Source organism: Marmota flaviventris, chromosome 18, assembly GCF_047511675.1.
Source record: "Marmota flaviventris isolate mMarFla1 chromosome 18, mMarFla1.hap1, whole genome shotgun sequence".
In the NCBI taxonomy this organism is placed as follows: domain Eukaryota; kingdom Metazoa; phylum Chordata; class Mammalia; order Rodentia; family Sciuridae; genus Marmota; species Marmota flaviventris.
Window position 1 is genome coordinate 37,234,305 of NC_092515.1, and position 20,412 is coordinate 37,254,716.

The 20,412-nt window shown below is 38.8% G+C and overlaps 1 protein-coding gene across 5 annotated transcripts in view; it reads left to right on the plus strand.

The window, feature by feature from the left end:
* Nucleotides 1–16,778, plus strand: part of Rspry1 (ring finger and SPRY domain containing 1) — a 44,635-nt gene extending 27,857 nt beyond the window's left edge. For all 5 annotated transcript variants that reach the window (XM_071605198.1, XM_071605196.1, XM_027939151.2 and 2 more), the window contains 7 exons: nt 573–688; nt 1,706–1,849; nt 5,398–5,509; nt 7,461–7,563; nt 7,913–8,065; nt 11,100–11,204; nt 15,230–16,778. In XM_071605198.1, coding sequence (XP_071461299.1) covers nt 573–688; nt 1,706–1,849; nt 5,398–5,509; nt 7,461–7,563; nt 7,913–8,065; nt 11,100–11,204; nt 15,230–15,326 — 830 coding nt within the window. In that variant the 3' untranslated portion in view covers nt 15,327–16,778. The remainder of the gene's footprint in view (nt 1–572; nt 689–1,705; nt 1,850–5,397; nt 5,510–7,460; nt 7,564–7,912; nt 8,066–11,099; nt 11,205–15,229) is intronic.
* The last annotated feature ends 3,634 nt before the right edge of the window (nt 16,779–20,412 follow it).

Genomic DNA, 20,412 nt, shown 5'->3' on the forward strand with positions numbered 1-20,412 from the left:
CTCTTCACTGTAATGCAGACAAAAAACCTGCTGACTTCCTACCTCTGGGCCTATTCCCTCCACTTGGACTTCCCTCCTTTTTACTTTTCTACCTATCTTACCTTTGCTCCTCAAACCCAAGTCATGTCCTGTCTGCACCATGAGGGTTGTTCCTTTTCCTCTTCCTTCTCCAAGGACTGCTAAAACAAAAACTGCACTAGTACTATATCCTCACTTCCCACTCCATGGTTAGCACTGTGCTAAAGCCCGCTGGGCATGTCTCCCCACTCCTACTCCAGCATTGTGGGTGTAGCCTGTGTAGAGGCCAATTAAACAATGATTCTGAAAAAGTGAAATTCAAATTTTGTTTCATGAAAAGTAATAGATTCAGGGACTAGAAACATCTACCTCGCAGTGCTGCCTCTTCTGGCGTTTGCTTGGTCAGCCTTCGTATGATGGAGGAGCAGCAAAGCTAAGGTGCTGAGCCTCCTTGCCGTTTCATTCCTTGACTGCTGGAGATGGCAGTAGCTTTCTCCCCCTCCCCCGCCCAATAGCAGCCTGCCATAAAGACATGACCACTTTTTCTTTTGCAGTTTTAAAAGAAGGTAGACAGCTGACCTATGAGAAGGTGGACTTGAGTAGCATTAGAGCCATGCTGAATAGCAATGACGTCAGCGAGTACCTGAAGATCTCACCTCATGGCTTGGAGGTAAAATTTCCACAAATGGATCTTTGGGGCGGGGGGATCATTTTGCTCCCATTTTCATGTCCTACTTTTGAACAAAAGCAGTGTCTTTCCACTGGGAAATTTATTTCCTATCTGAAGAGTGATAAGAGGTAGAAGTGATGGGATGGAGTGTTTGAGATATTATCTACTCTATTATCTTACACAGTACTACACTGTGATGCTGACTGGCTTAAATGTGTGTTTTTAATCTTTGCCATTTTATTCAACTAAGGGTACAAAGACTAGTGTTTCAAAAAAGGGTACCTCCTTTTAAATCCCCATGTAGTCAATCATATTAGGTTTAGTTCCCTTTCTCCATGTATGTTACATGTTGCTGATTTTCAAGTGAAAGTTGATATAAAAGCCAGTTACATATGGCAAAGAGACTAGATTGATGAGGATTAAAGAACTGTTGGGGGCTAGGGTTGTGGCTAGTGGTAGAGCACTTGACTAGCATGTGTGAGGCACTGGGTTTAATCCCCAGCACCACATTAAAAAAAATAAAAACAAATAAAATAAAGGTATATAAAAAAAAGAACTGTTGGAAGAATGACTACAATTATTTGATTCTATGTATCACCAAATCTGTTGTGTAGTTTTCTGCTTTAGATTATATTTAGGTACCCCATCTTATACTCTTTTCTCCATCACATGAAAGCAATGTTTATGAATTGATAAAAGCTTCTATTCTGAAAGCAAAGATCCACATACACTGAAAGCAAAGCCAGCAGCTTTCACTACTGCTTACTGTAGCCATCTTGGCAGTCCTCCTAGTCTGACACCAATCCTGTGAGAACTCCCTGGAAATAAAACTGTAAACTAGCTGTAGAATGTACTTCTTTCAGTTTTAGGCTTTTTAATCACTGAGAATGGATAGAGGAGAGGACTAGTCCACTAGGCACTTCAATGAGTAAAACTATATGCAACCTTCCCAGTAGTCATTACTTTGGTGGTCTTCAGGCACTGATGGTAGATTGTCATGCTCTTTGGTTTTCCCAGGCTCGCTGTGATGCCTCCTCTTTTGAAAGTGTGCGTTGCACCTTTTGTGTGGATGCCGGGGTATGGTACTATGAAGTAACAGTGGTCACTTCTGGTGTCATGCAGATTGGCTGGGCCACTCGAGATAGCAAATTTCTCAATCATGTGAGTACCCTAGAGAACTGTACAAATTGGAGCAGCAGCAATTTGTTTCTCTTTTTCTGGTGGGTGGGTGGGTGGAAGGTGCCCTAATTTTCCACCTAGAGATTAGGTGTGTCCTTTGTCTTTGCGGGCTATACTCTGGCCCCAGCCACATCTTTGGCTCAGGGTTTTTGTGCTTTGTTTTTATGTTTTACTGGGATTGAACCCAGAGGTCCTCTACCACTGAACCCAGGCTGGCCTCAAACTTGTGATCCTCCTGCCCTAGCCTCCCAAGTTGCTGGGATTATAAGCATGCCCTACCATGTCCGGCTGATAATATCTTTTATTACTTACTGCCTTTCAATTCTTTCTCAAATTATTAACATAAAAAGGTGGATGGGATCTTAAGACATTTTCAGAGCTTGACAAAAATAAAAAATAAAAAGAGAGATGGAGAGAGAAAAGAAATAGAAGCAGCTTACAAATCATGTTCATTTCTTCTGATAGATGAAACTGTAATTTCTGCCATATAGTCATAGATTTTTTTAAATATTTTTAGTTGTAGATGGACACAGTACCTTTATTTTATTTATTTAATCTTAATAGAGGCTTAAAACACTGTTTCTTATACTCCACATTGCTTAGTAGACTATTGACTTTTTTCTTTAAAAACAAATAAGTGGCTTATCGATAGCACATGCCTGTGATCCCAACAACTCAGGAGGCTGTGGCAGGGAGATTGCAAGTTCAAGGTCAGCCTCAGCAATTTAGCAGGGCCCTAAGTAATTTAGTGAGACCTATCTCAAAATTAAAAAGGACTGGGAATGTAGCTCAGTGGTAAAGCACCCGAGTTCAGTCCCCAGTACCAAAATCAAACGAGTGCTGGGTGCAGTAGCACATGCCTATAATCTCAGTTACTCAGGAGGCTGAAGTGGGAGGATCCAAGTTCAAGGCTGGCCTGGGCAATTTCATGAGACCCTGGTTCAAAATAAAATTTATAAAGGACTGAAGAGGTACTTCAGTGGTAGAGCACTTGCCTAGCATGCATGAGGCCCCAGGGTCAATCCTTAGTACATCAAACAAACAAAAAACAACTATTGGGCTGCAGATATAGCTCAGTTATAACCTCAGTTATATAACCTCTTTGAAACATTATACAGTGTGTTAAAACATTGCAGGGTAATCTGTATAATTTTTATGTTTTTTATATATCAGTTAAAAATATAAAGTGAAAAAGAAAGATAAGGAAACTGAGATTTAGAGAAATTAAGAAACTTGCCCAAAGCCATCTGATCTCCAGATAGAAGACTCTAAACTTAGGTCAGGACAGCCTGTGCCGCTTCCTATATAGAAGCATCCTACCTTGGAGAAAATGACTGTTCTCAAACAGAAAGGGAATGACTTGGGAACCTGTTGAGAGCTCCCAAATTGATGAGGGGTTTGGGAAATAAACTCCAAGGCAATGTAAGGGCCAAGAGTAGGAAGTACTATTTCAGGAGGACTAGCTAGCCAGGATGTAACCAGCATTACTGCCACACATCTGTCCTAACCCCACGCCCCTCTGTAGGGGTCACTCACACACTGAGGGTCTGATGGGAAGGTCTTCCTCCACTTGCAGAGCAGGAAATAGGAATCTTATCTTCCATACGTACCCCATAACGGGAAGGTAATGGGATGTCAGATGGCAGAAGAAAGGATATTATCCCCATATGAGGAAAGGATTCAAAATATTCCATGCACGACAAGCTATACATAAACTTTTTTTTTTAACCCTAAATACCAACTAGCTACCCTTTTCTCTTGTTTATCCATCCTTGCCAATGGAAATCAGGGTTAATACTACTGGGAATATTTTTGAGCTGAAAGAAGATATGGTACATCTAGCTTGCTCTCTGAGATGTAAGCTCAAAGGGATTTTTAAAGTAAATTTCTGCTAGGTATAGGTATCTATTCTTACCTCTATAGAAATGATCTGTGGCTAAAATTTTATCAGAGTTCCGCCTTTGACCCATAGTGCTACTCTGTTATGGAATTCATCCAAGCACGGAGGACACTGCAAGGTAATATCTAGGCTACCTTGATGGCTAGGAATCTTCTAGGAATTTCTTTCAAATGTTCTGTCAAGGACTTCCTCTAGGACATTAGAAATGAAGATAGAAAATAATTGTTTTGGGCTGCGGATGTGGCTTAAGCGGTAGCGCGCTCGCCTGGCATGCGTGCGGCCCAGGTTCGATCTTCAGCCACCACATACAAACAAAGATGTTGTGTCTGCCGAAACCTAAAAATTAAAAATTCTTTCTCTCTCTCTCTAAAAAAAAAAAAAAAAAAAAATGTTTTGCCTTTTCCCCAGCACCTAAAGTTTAGTGGTTTTGAAGTTTGCTTGGTTTGTTTTTTTGATGCTGGAGATTGAACCCAGGGCCTTCTGCAAGCTGAGCATGCACCCTACTGCTGAGCTGTACCACCAGTGGTTTTTATATTGTAGTTGAGGAGTTTGTCAAAACTTCTTTTATCCTCACTACATTGTTTATCCCATAGAACAAACAAGCTATTTGAACCTGAGATCTTTTTTGGATTTAGCTCGCATTTTCAATTCCTTTCTCCTTAAAGCTTTTCACCATTGATCCTTAAAAAAATAGCGGTTATTTGTTTTGTGTGCTTCTTCTTTTTTTTTTCTCTCTCTCTCTCTCTTTTGGTCAAGCACTGAAAATAATATCTTAAGATCCCATCTACCTTTTTATGTTAATAATTCTAAGAAAAAAATCAAAAGGCAGTAAATAATAAAAGACATTATCAGACAGACAGGGTGGTCATGCTTATAATTCCAGCAACTTGGGAGGCTGAGGCAGGAGGATTACAAGTTTGAGGCTACCCTGGGCAAGACCCTGTCTCAAAATAAAATGTATAGGAAAGGACCGGGGCTGTAGCTCTGGGGTAGAGTGCTTCCATAGTATATGTGAGCCCCTGGGTTCAACCTCCAGTGCCACAAAGAAGGAAAGGGGAGGGAAGGAAGGAAAGAGAGGAAAAAAGCAAGGAAGTAGGGAGGGAAGGAATTGTCAGGGACCCATATGATGTTCAAATGAAGCTGATCTCAGAATAGTTTTTAGCTGATGGTCCACTGTAACCTTTCTCATGAAATTTCTGAGCATTTGGGTGTTTTGAAGTTATTCCATTCAGGAAGCCTGACCATAGTGAAATAGAAGGTATAGTGATCTTGGAATCGGGAGAATTTAGAACCAAACCTGTCTCTGTTACATGTCCTTAGACAAGCGGGTTGACCTCTCTGAACCTTTGTTTCCTCTTAAAATATAATGTTACCAGCCTCATGGTAGTTAATTAGAATTAAATGAACTGACAAATGTGAAAATGCTTTGAACAAAGGAGGCACTTGAAGTATTTGTTGGTGAAGTCATCATTTACTTGGAACCAGACCTCCAGATCATAATTTTGATATCTTCCAAGAAGCAGAAAGCTTAGAATTCCAGCCACTGGGTCAGTGGCTCTAAAGGATAGACCCTCTCCTCCCAAGTCAGAGCAGGCATAACCCTGCTAATCATCTGGGCCTCTCTCTCCAGGAAGGCTATGGCATTGGGGACGACGAATACTCCTGTGCATACGATGGCTGCAGGCAGCTGATTTGGTACAATGCCAGAAGTAAGCCGCATGTCCACCCATGCTGGAAAGAAGGTATTCATTCTTCTCCATCAAAATTTATCACCTGGGTTAAGATATCTGGTTATTGTGAGACGTTTACTATGAGAGTCCTTAAAATGTCTTAATTGGAAAAGGCCAAATGATAAAAGAGATCTTAGCTTTTCTTTTCATTGCCATGGATGTTAATTGTATTTTCTGGTAAATTCGCCTTGGGTAGAGCCCTCTTTTAACAAAAACATTTTAGAATATAAAATTCTTAAATTAATGAGAAAACGGTACTCTTAGGAATAATGTGAATTCTAGTCTCCTCTTTGGGTGTATTTTGAACAAACATTCATGGAAATAGCAAGAACAAAGGAATTGTAATGCCATTAGAATAGGATATTTTCAGAGACAAAATGGCTATGCTCTGATGAAGTAAGGTCATATGATAGAGGTTGGAATCTCTGGAAGAATTTTTATTCTCAAACATTGGAACCATATAGGTGCTATAGCTCCATGCATGCCTCTTTCATTTTCCTACCCTAACCAATATTATGGATGTAAAATGAAATTTCAAGCATATTAAAAGAGCAGGAATTTGACCACTCCCATGAGATAGCTCCACTTGTCTAAACTGATAGTATAAGAAAGGAAAAAAAATCTGAAAAGCCAACAGGAATCCTCATTTTAATGGCTTGCAGGTTCTTGAAGGAACATAAAACATACACATTTCCCAGAACATAAGATAAAGGCACTGTTTTAGCTGGGCATGGTGGTGCACACTATAATCCCAGTGGCTTGGGAGGCTGAGGCAAGAGGATTATAAGTTTTAGGCCAGACTTAGCAATTTAACAAGACCCTGTCTGAAAAGAAAAAATAGGAAGGGACTGGGGATATAGCTCAGTGGTGGAACGCCCCTGGTTTCAACCTTCATACCAAGAAGAAAAAAAAATGGAAAATAGAAAAAGATCAAGACAAACTTAAAAATTCCTTACAATTTTTCATCCAGAGATTTGAAAAATGCTTAAATTTGATGTATGTATATATTTTTTGGTTGTTATACTTAGTACCTTGAACAGCTTTCTAGTTTATCAAAAAAATACTACTTTTGATGTCTTCTCAATATTCCATTATATAGTTAAATTTTTTTTCCAGTACTGGGGATTGTACCCAGGGGTGCTTTACCACTGAGCTACATTCCCTAACCCTTTTTAAGTTTTTTATTTGAGCATGGGTTTCGGTAAGTTGCTTAAGTCCTTCCTAAATTGCTGAGGCTGTCCTCAAACTTGCCATCCCACTTCCTTAGCCTCCCAAGTTGCTGGGATTAGAGGGATGTACCACTGGGCCCAGCTGTAGTTGTATTATATATTAACTAATACCTAATCTTGCTATGCTGACATTTTTGCCTTTAAAAATTATTATAAACTGTTCTGGATTTCCCCAAGGTAAGTTCTTAGAAGTGAAACTTCCTTGGCAGGTAATCCCTGGTTTTGAAGCTATTCCTGTGTATTACCAGATTTCTTCCACTAGCATTAAATGTCCATTTTTCTTGTTATCACTATAATTTCATGTTTTCCTTTAGCAGTTAAAAAAGAAAGAAAGAAAGAAATTTCACTTGTTCTATTTGATAAATGAGTATGCATACTTTTTTTAAAAACTTTTTTTTCTGGTAGTTGTGACCTAGGGAGTCTTAAAGTTTCACCAGAGGCAAATATCCAATGATTTTATCTTACCATATTTCATTGATCCCAGCATGCACACTTTTTTCACACTTTAACATTTTTAAAAGCAAAAGGCATTTTAAAATCAATACCTTGTCATAGTTTAATTGGCAGCATTCTTTTCTTAATGATACATGAATATATTGGTATTTAGGGATCAAATAATTTCAAGAAACAAAGATGAACATGTTGAATACCTGGCTAATACAGTGACACTGAGGCCCTTAGGAATCCTGGTAGTACACGGCATTATTCTAACAGTGTTTCGTTTTGTCCTCTAGGAGACACAGTAGGATTTCTGTTAGACTTGAATGAAAAGCAAATGATCTTCTTTTTAAATGGCAACCAGCTGCCTCCTGAGAAACAAGTCTTTTCATCTACTGTGTAAGTAGCTCCTCTCAGTCCAAAATTTGAGTAGATGCATGGAATGCACTTTGTGCCAGGAAAAAAGAACTTTGTTATCTAAGCAATTATAATGGGAAATTTATTTATTTCAAGTAATTGGAAACCCATTTGATCAGAACTAAAACTGTCCCAGAGTTTGACATAGAAAGATAAAAGAAGAACATTCTCTGATGCGTGGACCTGTGAGGGTCAGTAAACACAATCTGTCCCCTTTCTTTTCTGTTAGGGCACAACTGGCTCATCTGAACTTTCTGAAAACTACTGAGTTTATGAAATTTACTTCATTTATATTAACTCTGTTGACCTTTATACTCATTTTTATTTGTAGATCTGGATTTTTTGCTGCAGCTAGTTTCATGTCATATCAGCAGTGTGAGTTCAATTTTGGAGCAAAACCTTTCAAATACCCACCATCTATAAAATTTAGCACTTTTAATGACTACGCCTTCCTAACAGCTGAAGAAAAAATCATTTTGCCAAGGTAAGGCATCTGCCCAGGCTGTCTCCAAACTGTGTATTTCATAAGAAACTGAAACAATTTATGGGAGACTTTTTTTTCCAACTTTTTAAATAAGTAATTTTGAAAATCTCCCTGAAAAGGCTGACTTCCTGGGAAATATAAGTTACTAAAACAGATCTCAGAAAGATAAAAAGGGCTGGGGATGTGACCCTGTGGTTAAGCACCAAGTACCAAAGTGGTAAAAAAAAAAAAAAAACATGACACATGCATGCTCACACACACACAAAACCCCTACAGAATAACTTTCCTTGGATGTTAGTGTTAAAATCCTAAATATTAGTCAAGTGCCTCTATAAAAGACTTGTGTTCAATGAAACCAACTTCTTTGGGGTTTTAGCTACATGGCAAAGATGCCAACACTTTTCCACAACCATTAGGACACTGAATTCCATCTTGTATAAAATTTCAGTCCCCATAACTTGACAAAAACTAATTGGCATTAATTTTCTCCTGGGATGAATGCCTGCTTCTTTTCCTTACAAGATGAATGTAGTCTATCCCATCAGCTAGGAAAAGACTCCAGCTGCTTCCTGGTAATTGCTACAAGTTGAAGCTTGTTATATAATGTAAGCCAAAGTTTGTCATGTTTTAACAGAGCAGCTGCCTGGATCTGTGTGGAGCGAGTATTCCTTTTACTAATGCCCATGTGTTATATCAGAAAATCCCTCAGCAGTCAAGGAAACCACTCTGAGCCAATGCTGAACTGTTACGCCCCTGAAGGGATCTCTAATAATAATGGATTCCTAGCTCATTTTGGCTCAAAACACAGGTCTGTAGGCAGCTCTCTGGGCTGTGTTTCACATCAGACTATATTTTAGTGGCTCAATGGTTTCCAGGTGAACTAGAACATGTCAGAGTGCCATCACTGTCTGAAACATCAGAGCCTTGTGCATCATGCCTTGTCTAGAACATCAGAGCCTTGATAACATTCTCAAGAACATTAGATCCACTTCTATCTCAGCTGGAGATCTGAGGTCCATTCCTAGAATTTCTATTCAGCTTGTCTTGGTATCTGACAAAGATCCTGAACTTTCAGTTCCTCTTTGTGAAAGTCTAAAGTGACACCTCTCTCATCTGTCATATTCTGTTCCTTTTTTCACCTAGCATGACTTTTCCTTGGATGAATCCACAAATCACCTGAAAGACAAAATGAACTGGGAATGGTGGCACACACCTGTAATCTCAGTGGCTCGGGAGGTTGAGATAGGAGGATTGTGAGTTCAAAGCCAGCCTCAGCAATAGCAAGGCACTAAGAAACTCAGTGAAACTCTGTCTCTAAATAAAATACAAAAAAGGGCTGGGGATGTTGCTGAGTGGTTGAGTGCCCCCTGAGTTCAATCCCCCATACTCAAAAAAAAAAGACACAATTGATCCATGTTACCCTGGAGAAGGTAACCTTAGTCAAAACTGCTTCAGCCTTTACTCCTCCAAAATTCAAACCTTCCAAAACTAAGATGGTAGTGAATATCAATTGTTGGAAAGTCTCCTTTTATGGCCAACTTATACATAACTGTCTTAGTTATTATGTATATATATATTTGGCACCCAGAATTTGTCTTGTCTTGAATAAGAACAACAGAATTACAAATGAGGTCAGTCCTGTGTTGTACCTAGACTGACAATCACACCAAGAAAGATGATGTCAGGAACCTAATTGAGTGGCCTTCTTAAAGCCAACCGCTGGTACCTTACTCCTCTTAACATTCAAGTTGAGCTTATTTACAAATGTTGGCATTAAGCATAAATGTGCCTAAGAACATTTTCTGTGCCATTAATACTTTCAGCCTCTGCTCCAAAGACCTATATTCACTGATACCTTTTTACTGATATTTTACTCATTGGAATAATATCTCACCTTTTTGGCTTCAGAGTAGGAGCTAATGGCCTATCAAGGATTTTGCAAATTATTCTATATTATATATACTGTGTGTCAAATTCTTCTCCTTCCATTAGCTATTTTTTCTTAACTTTATTATGGAAAACTTCAAATATATAAATAAGGTAAAAAGGATAGTATAGAGAGGTGCCACATGCACATCCCTCAGCTGCAACAGTCTTCCAGTCATGGCCATCTGCTTCTCCTAGTCTCTCCTCATCTCTGTGACATCCCCATTATTATTCCATTTTCCCTGTGGCTGCTACCTAAAATAGTCTCTTTAAGCATCCACGGGCTCATTCCCCACTCCCTTAATGTCTTCACTTAGGTATCACCTTAGCCAGAACTTCCTTGACTGCCATATTTAAAATCATTACTCCCCACCTCTCACATTCTCCATGTCCTTTTTTCCATTTTATTTTTCTTCATAGTATTCATCAGCATTTATTATCTATTTCTGCCTTCTCCTTCCTCAACCCCTCATGAGCACTGCAATGAAGCTCTCTGAAGGCAGGGGTAATTTTTTAGTCTTCTGTTCATTGCTGAGCTGCCAGGGCTTGAGACAGTACCTGGCCCACAAGTGGGTTGAAAGAACATTCCATATTTCTCTTGCTCACCCACCAAGGCTGTGCCTTCAGCAGAGCATTTCTGCTCGGTTTTCCCATTACACGATGAGTGAAGGTGTAATGGAAGGGGTGTGGACTTGAGGCATCTGGACTTGCAGGGACTCTATAAAGGTCTCATAAACCCTTTGAAAATGTATGAAAATATGTATGTTTTTCTTGGGAAAGGCAAGTCTTTGCTTGTCATTAAATTCAAATGTACAACTTAAAAGGTTAAAATTTGCTAGTTTAAAAAAAAGCACTGGACTTCAGTTTATCATGTAAAACATTTCACTGAAGTTTAATTTATCTGAAAAGTGGGAATGACCATGCTTTTTTCATTCCCTATTAAGATTGAAATGAGTTATTATGTATGAAAACTTTACTGAACAAAGCTTAAGGAGTACATACTATCTCGCATGTATAGAACATTTTCAAAGCATTTAGAATGTGTCACTGCCAACAGGACCTGTTTACTTGTTGACAAAATGAGTTTCAAACTGCTTTGTCTTCTCAGGCACAGGCGTCTTGCTCTGTTGAAACAAGTCAGTATCCGAGAAAACTGCTGTTCCCTTTGCTGTGATGAGGTAGCAGATACGCAACTGAAGCCATGTGGACATAGGTAAGAGGATTTATTTCTTATCTCCACATATTACATTAGGCAACATTTCATCCTGTCTTGAATTGGTTTTAGAACCTTCCTGGTTCCATAGCTCTTCATCAAGGTTTATTACATCTAAAGTGGGCTAAATGGGGAACTAGAGTTTGCCAAATAGTACCTGCCTGTTTTCCAGAAAATATCTGAACTGGAAGAAGCAGCCTGGCATAGAAGGCCTGTGTTTTTGTTTTGTTTTGTTTATTCATTATGATATTTTTTATATAACTTTGATTTTGCAAAATGTAAAGGTTTAATGCTATTTATAATCTTCTCGGCAAGTCTCTCTTAGTTTTAGAGCTTCCTCATTAATTTCTTTACACTCTTAATTATTGAGAACGTAGCATTCTCCATGCCATCTAACTAAATTTCACCTGTATGAGATGAACTTAGAGGGCAGTCTGACCCTTACAGAGCAGAGTGTCAAAGCATCAGCAAAAGCAGCAAGTAAGCAGGTTCCCAAGAAGGCCATCCCGTGGTTAGGAAAGGGGAGGAAGCAGAAAGCAGTGTAGTGGCACTGAGCCTTCCACTCGTGCTGACTGTGTGGGAGCAACACTCATGTTGATGTTACAGTCCAGCTACCTGCAATTCATCACATGCCACCCCTGCCTTTTTTTTTTTTTTAATATATTTGACAAAGCTTTAGCCACCTGATCTCCCAGGGTTCCAGAGCCTGTGGTGTTGGACCCCGTTTTTCATTTCCAGGAATGGGTCAGCCTGGACCCGTGTCTCTGCCTCTATACCCTGTACCTTTGCTGTCTTGGAACAGGTTGTTGTCTCTTTGACTGTTAACGGAAGTGAATGCAGTACATTTCATTTCACCCTTAGCTATACCAGTTTCTTTTCTGCTGCCCAGATTTCTCAGATTGAGCACCTTGCAGGCTTTAGTGATCAGGGCCTTATAGGCAGGTACTGTTTGAAAGTTGTATATCTTGATGCCCTTTTTCAGAGGAGGGCAGTACCAGGGATTGAACTCGGGAGCACTCAACCACTGAGCTACATCCCCAGCCCCATTTTGTATTTTATTTAGATACACGGTCTCACTGAATTGCTTAGCACCTCGCCTTTGCTGAGGCTGGCTTTGAACTCGTGATCCTCCTGCCTCAGCCTCCTGAGCCACTGGGATTACAAGCATGCTCTACTGTGCTCAGCTCTTGATGCCCTTTTTGATCTTTGTTTCTGTAACACTGTGAAGATCCCAAATAGGAGGATCTGGATTTATTCATCTTTAAAAAAAAATTTTTTTTAATTGCAGATGGACACAATACCTTTATTTATTTTTACGTGGTGCTGAGGTTCAAACCCAGTGCCTCATTAGGCAAGCACTCTGCCACTGAGCTACAACCTCAGCCCCTGATTTTATTCATCTTTGAGTCCTCTGACCCTTCCCTGTGGTTAATACACAATAAAGACTCACTAATGAGGACTAACCCATAAAAACTTAAAACTAGGTACCTTAAGTGTCATCATAGTTTCTATACTAGATATATCCAAAACAGGGTTAGAAAGGAAATTAAAAGAATTGTAAGGAAATTTAAGTCAATTCAGCAACAACAACAATTTTAAAAGAATGTCTTACTAAGGAAAGGAAATTTGGATAAAATAAACAAAAACTGACCCCTAGAAGAGACTGAAAATCTAAGCAATCCTATTACCATAGAAGATTAGCTATCTCCCCAAAGCACTAAGACCATATGTTTTGTTTTGTTCTGGTCTTTCTTTTTGTAATACTAATTACCACTAAGCTACATTCTCAACCCTATTTATTTATTTTTTGAGACAAGGTCTCACTAAGTTGCCCAGACTATCCTTGAACTTGCAATCCTCCTGCCTTATCTTAAGCCCAGATGGTTTCACAGGGTAATTCTTCACAATTTTCAGGGAATAGGTAGTCCAATCCATTTAATCTTTTTCAGACCGCAGAGAAAATAAGAAATCCACAATGTTTTCACAAAGCTTGCATGATAATCACACCAAAAGCTGAAAAGGAAAAGGAAAAAACGGGGGGAAAAAACTTGTTTTTACTAACCAATATAAATCTAAAAATTTAAATAAAATATTAGCAAATAATGCAGTAACACAACCAGGGGGACTTAGGGATTTAAGGATGGCACAAAATAGGAGGAAATCTACTCAGATAGGCTGGGGCAAGGGTATATTATTACTTTCTCCAAGAATGCTGAGATGCATTTGTTAAAATTCAACATCCAACTGGGTGCAGTGGTGCAGGCCTGTAATCCCAGCAGCTTAGGGGCACTCAGGAAGCTGAGCCACCAAGATCCCAAATTCAAAGCCAACCTTAGCAACTTAGCAAGGCCTTGAGCAATTTAGTGAGACACCCTATCTCATAATAAAAATTTAAAAATGGCTGTGGATGTGACTTAGTGGTTAAGCACCCCTGGATTCGATCCCTGGAAGAAAAAAAAAAATTCAATATTTATTTCTAATGGATGGAAGGAAGATAGGAATGGATGAATATTTCCTTAATATAAAAAACAGGGTATAGGGACGTAGCTCAGTGGTAGAGTACTTGTCCTCTTGGGTTGAACCCCCAATACTACCAAAATAAGGTATGTGCATGTATACTTGATTATGTGTATGTGTGTGCATGTACAGACACATAACACCAAATACATCTTTTTTTCAGTGCTAAGATTGAAACTAGAGCTTTGCACATGCTAGGCAAGTACTGTACTACTACTTACAACTGAGCTATATCCTCAGCCCGCTCACATCTTTAATGGTAACATTCTGAAAATATTCCAAGAGATGCTGGGGATAGGATGAGGATGTCACCATTATAACTTATAAAATAAAAATCAGTACCAAGTAGCAACCAATTAGGACATATAATGGAAGATTCCTTTTACAATAGTTTAAAAAATACACACACACAACTAAGAATACATACTAAGAAATATGTGGTGCTTCTATAAAGAAAACTTTTAGGAAAAAAACCCTGGTGAGGCTGAGGAGGAGGAATCACTTGAGCCCAAAAATTTGACACCAGTCTGAACAGCATAGTGACTTGCTTTCTCAAAAAAAAAAAAAAGGAGAGAAAACTTTCAAACTGACAAGGAATATAAATCAGATTCTAATTATTCTGTTCTTAGAAAAACCTCTAGGTAGTCCCTGAACTCTAAGTTTAATTTGGCCCAGAGTAAAAGGGCAGCATGATGTTCCCCCCGCCCCCAAGAACTAGACAAACTAAAGTTTAAAGCAACAGCCAAGTTGGGTGTGGTGGCCCACACCTGTAATCCCAGCAACTGGGGAAGTTGAGATAGGAGAATTGTAAGTTTGAGGCCAACCTAGCAATTTAGTGAGAACTTGTCTCAAAATAAAAAAATAAGCAGAGCTGGATTGTAGCTCAGTAATAGAGCATCCCTGTGTTCAATCCCTCATACCATATATATATATATATATATATATATATATATATATATATATATATATATATAAAGTTTAAAGCAAGAAAATTTGGAAGAATAATTATGGAGAGGATAATCCTATCACATCTTAAATATCATTTTACCTATTATTTTAATATAAGTGTTAATAGTTTGGTTCTAATATGTGACAAGAATGACAGAACAATGAAATAGAATAGAAGCCCAGAAATAGAGCTAACTAAAAGTGAAAAAGATTACATCAAACTTGTGGTGAAAGATAATATAGTAAATGATATTAATGGAATGAATAACTAGCTGTCAGGAAAAATGTCATTGTATATCTGCCTGCAAATAACATCTGTGTGTATACTATGTATATACTATATACATATAGAATGCACTTGTTCCTCTGAGGAGCTAGATTGAGGTTCAAAAGTGGGAGAGAGATTTATTATTTATATACTCAATTTTTTATTTTTTAAATCATGTGTAATTATTTCCCTCTCAGCCAATAAACTTGTTAACATTAGATTTGGTCGGCATGAAGTTAGAGTTTGAACATTTGAAGCATTAACTTGACTGGCATTTTATCTTTCTCCTCAGCGACCTGTGCATGGATTGTGCCTTGCAACTGGAGACCTGCCCATTGTGTCGTAAAGAAATAGTGTCTAGAGTCAGACAGATTTCTCATATTTCATGACATATGTGAAGAGACATCACGGACTTATTTCTACTCAATTCCAGCCAATGTTGAAAAGAAAAACAAAGAAAAAACCATCTCTAATCAGTTGTACGCACATTGAAACTTATAGCCATGGCCAGATTTTATGCTAAAATGGTAGTTTGTCAAAGACAAAATTCTCTTAGAATCTAATCCAACTTGCCAGCCCTAAGAAATTCCTTTTAAGGCCAAGGAAAGCTGAATGCTAGTAGCCAGGCCTGTGGTACTTCCATGAAAAACAATAGGAGACAATGCTCTCCTGAGTGCTGAAGCCACACCGGAATTCTCCATGTTGGGTTCATGTGATTGTTCAACACAGGATGTTTTGTGTCATAGTCAAAGTTTTTATTTTGGGGAGAAGTCGTTATGGAGAACTAAATGACAGCCTTTCTGGGTTAAGCATAACTTCTCAGTGATCAAAGAATCACCGGTGTATTAAGCATGGATATTGCACTGCAAGACTTGAATCTATAAAATTAGAATCACACAGGTCATTACTACAAGCAACATGATGAACCCAAAAGAAGGTGCACAGACTGTAGAAAAAAAAATCTGAATTTTTTTATATTTCAGTGATTCCAAAGAACATTCTAGTTTTTTTTAACTGCAGAAAATTGGTGGTATTTTCACATTCATGGTGTTTCTATCCAGTTTCACTATTCACATTTTGTGAGGAAAAATGTTTTACCAATGCAGGAGGAATTCTTAAATTGCAAAGTTAGACTGGAAAATAATTTGGTACTTAGGGTATTTTTAAGGTACCATCAAATCAAGTTTTTTGTTTTTTGTTGAAAAAATTTTTTTAATCAGTATTGTTTTTGGAAGTAATATACTTTGAAACTCTTGAACCAATAGTCTCCAAAACTCTAGTGGACAGTCTGAGAACACATATTCCTATTGTTTTAAATAAATACATGTTTTTGAATAGTAAATTCAATCATGGATTGTTGACTATGTCTTCATCAAAAGTGTTTATCCCTCTCAGGGTCTCTGGTGAAGACCTTCAAGAGTTCAGTTTTTTCTCCCAGAAAATTGGAAGGTAGAATTGTAAATTCATAGAACTTATTTTATAATGGTGAACCTCAGCAGCTGCCTTTCAATTTATGCCAAGTCCTTACTGAGTTTATACTTGAATAGTAAATATGTCTTCTGAGTTTTATAGTGTCTTAAACTCAATGCACATTTTTTTCTTCCTTTCCCACCCTTTCTTGTTTGTAGTTCATTAAACCTGTTCTATTACAGAGCTGATTTCCTTCCTGGCTGTACTTGTTGGGGTGCTGGATTTTTTCCATGTCTCTAGTCTTCCATGAATCCAAATATATATATAAATATATATATACATATATATAGATATATGTTCTCCTCTTTAGCTTGTGGTGAATACAGTGATTTGCATTGAAGAATAAAACATCTGCTGCCTTTTTTGACTAAGATTTTACAACTTTCATTGGTGCTAACTGCTAAAGTTCCAAGACATTATACTTGCATATTTTAAGGGCTATTTTTCAGGGTAAGAATCAAATATAAGAATTAGGAGGGCTGGGGATATAGCTCAGTTGATAAAGTGCTTGCCTCACATGCACAAGGCCTGTGTTCAATCCCCAGCAACACACGCACACGCACACGCACACACAAAGAAAGCATTAAGAAGTATCTTTAGTCACTTATTCATCCAGCAGGTCTTCCTTGAGCACTAGTATGTGCTGGGCATTATGCCTGCAAGGTATACAAAAAGGGAACGAGGGGGACCTAATTTAGATGTTTGGCAGTGGGTAGCAGGGGTGGGGGGATCAGAAGAAACCTGATGAAGTAACATTGGGAAACTTAAAGGAAAAAGGTAGACATAGCCAAACAGAGGGACTGAGGACAGCCTTCCTGGACTAGGTAGCTAGGTGAACAGCAGTGCAGGCTAAGGCCTTGGAGATCACATCACTAATAAGAAAGGAAGCAAGTACAAAGAATAGTACGTTCTGCTCCAGTGTTGGAAAGGTAAGGGGGCTGCATAAAGGCCGTGTTAAGGAATTTGTATTTTATTCTAAGTGTAGTAAGAAGCAAAGAAGTTTAAGCTTGGAAGTACCATGATAAATTCTAAAAGATGACTCTGGCTTCTATTTGGAAAATTGAATGGAGGGGTGGGGTAGAGATAGAGAAGCAAAAATTGGAAATAGTAGGACAAGTAAAGAAACTCTGAAATAGCCCAACAGAAAGGTAAAGGTGGATTGTAAAAACAAAGGAGAAAGAAAAACCAACGGAATTAACAATTTGTTAGAAATGATGGAGACTATCAGCTTTCTAGAGAATCTATCCTTGAACTTTATTCCTAAAGCGGTCTACTTTTGCAATTCTTAGCTTCTATACCATAAAACAAAAGGACTTCAATTTTAAGTTGATTAAACCATCCAGGATGAAAACAAAGTTGTAACCTTAAAGCTACTTCAAAAGGAAAGACTATATGTTCCACACACAGGAAAAAACTTGGAATTGACAAGCTATGTGGAACCGAGTAAACAGGAGGTCCATATTCTGCACTGAAAGTACGCACTTACAGAGAAATTAAAGGCTAGATTTTTGCTGCTGATACATTATTACCAAGGAGAGAAAAAAAAATTAGTTATGGCATTTCTCTCATGACTCATTGGAGAAATCCAGAGTTCCCACCAAGAGAAATTTTAGTGAATTGCCTTCTTTTTTGAATGATGGAAAGCAGGAAAAAATTGTGCCAGTTGCAGAGTGCCAGGAAACAATGATTCAATCATAGAAACAGAAAATTTTACCAGTAGAAAATGACTTTTGCATGAATTTCAACCATCTTGAATGTGTGTCTATGAAACCAAACTTCCCAACCACGATCAGCTTTTTCCAAGATTGTCCACTTTTCTTCTTTTGCTGTATATTCACTTAAAAATATTCTTAATCTAACCCACGAAGGATTTAAGAAATGATGGATAATTAGTGGAAAACACCATTTAATATTTTCAAGTCAATCCATAATTTTTTTTTTCAAGTGGGAAAAAGACCACCATACTGTTTCAGCAGGAAAAATAAAATCATTCTGATTTCCAAGGGTATGTTTAATGACCCAGAGATTAAAGACTGTATTGTATGATGATTGATGCAGTTCCTTTGAAGTGGGACTGGACCTATGTCCTGCTAAGCCCTCATTTCCCATCTGTGAAATGGAGATAATACCTCATAGGGTTACTCCACCCCCCCACCCCCCACCCCCATTTCAAATATTTCAATAGGAAACAGGTATTTATAAATGTTTAGTACACTGTTTAGCACATGCCTGAGAAGTGGGTGACTAGTTCTTTATCCCCTTTTGTTCCTAGAGCCAGGGATGATGAAATGAATTGAAAGATGGCTACAAATTCTTTGGCATTTTTCCAATATCAAGAAATGAGCTGGGTTTTTTTTTTTTTTAATCTTTATTTTTTTAATGGAGTGCTGAGGATCGAACCCAGCACCTCGCATGTGCTAGGCTAGTGCTCTACCGCTGAGCTCCAGCCCCAAGAAATGAGGTTTTTGTGCCTATAATCCCAGTAGTTTGGGAGGGTGAGGCCGGAGAATTGGACGTTCAAAGCCAGCCTCAACAACTTAGCGAGGCCCTGAACAACTTCGTGAGAACGCTGTCTCAAAATACAAAACAAAATGGGCTGGGGATGTGTGGTTACGCACTGCTGGGTTCACTCCCTGGTACCAAAAATAAATGAGGATGAAGCCAGGTGTGGTGGAGGATGCCTGTTGTCCCAGCTACTCAGGAGGCAGGGGGCAGGGAAGGACCACATATATGAGACAAGTTCAAGAACAGCCTGGGCAAAATAGTAAGACCCCCATCTCAAAAAAAAAAAAAAAGGAAAGAAAAAGAAATGAGGTTTATAGCATGGGGATATGGCTCAGTGATAGATCACTTATCTAGCATGTGCAAGTCCCTAGGTTCAATCCCCAACACCAGAAAAAGAAAAGAGAAATGAGGTTTATGTCCATTTCCCCTAAATCAGGATGGGCTCAGCATCTGTTTGACCAGTGGGAATAATACTGTGCCATTCTCCGGTACCAGTTCTTTTGAGTGACTAGTGGCTTCCACTTCCTGTCTCTAATACTTGCCTTTAGAACCAGGCACCACAGTGTGAGGAAAACCAAGCAGCCCAGTTAGATCCACAGGAAGAGGAACTGAGACCCTCTAGTCCATGGCTAGCATCCACATCTGAGCTCCTGGACAAAAGCCACGGCTAACTGCCAGCCACATGAGCGGGCTCCTTGGAAGAAGCTTCTCTGGCTCCACTGCAGCCGCCCCAGCTTACGCCAAGAGGGACAAACAGAGGACATGAACAGGTAACCAGAACAGACAAAATCAAACATTATTCTTTCCTGACCCCATGATTTAGGAAGGGTGGGCAAGTTCATTGTTCCAGACATAAGTATGCTAGGTAGAAGAAGTAGGTGGTAGGACCTTTGAGGAGTCTCCTGTGAGCTGTCTGACCAGTGCTTTATGGAAAAAAATCTCAGTTCCAAAAAAAAAAAAAAAATTTCCCCCAGCACTGGGGATTGAACTCAGGGTTTCATGCATGACAGAAGAAGTCTCTATTCCTAAACTACATCCTCAGCCCTTTTTAAATTTTATTTTGAAACAGGATCTTACTTAGTTACCCAGCTGGCTGGAACTCCATTCTCCATCCTCATCCAGCCCAGCTCAGCTAGTCTTTTTGGAAGCCTATCCAAAAAGTTTAGCACCTGGTGCTAAACTAAGTATCCTGAGATTAGATCTCACCCAAGACAACTGTGTCTTTGTGACTAAATTTAGTTCTGATCCTAAGGTATATCTATGTCCATTCAAAGATGTCTGCTAATTCATTCAGGATAATCATCTGACCCTCAATTCACACAGTAATCCCTCTAGTTCCATACCACACATTTGGCCAAAAGGTAATCATGCAATCAAAGAAACATAATGCTGAATGATCCAATCAAGAGAAATCAGCTCCAGGAAATCCTTTCTCAAAGTTTTGCTATTATGGAGCAAGGGTCTCTCTTTTATTTTACTTTATTTGGTGCTGAGAATGAA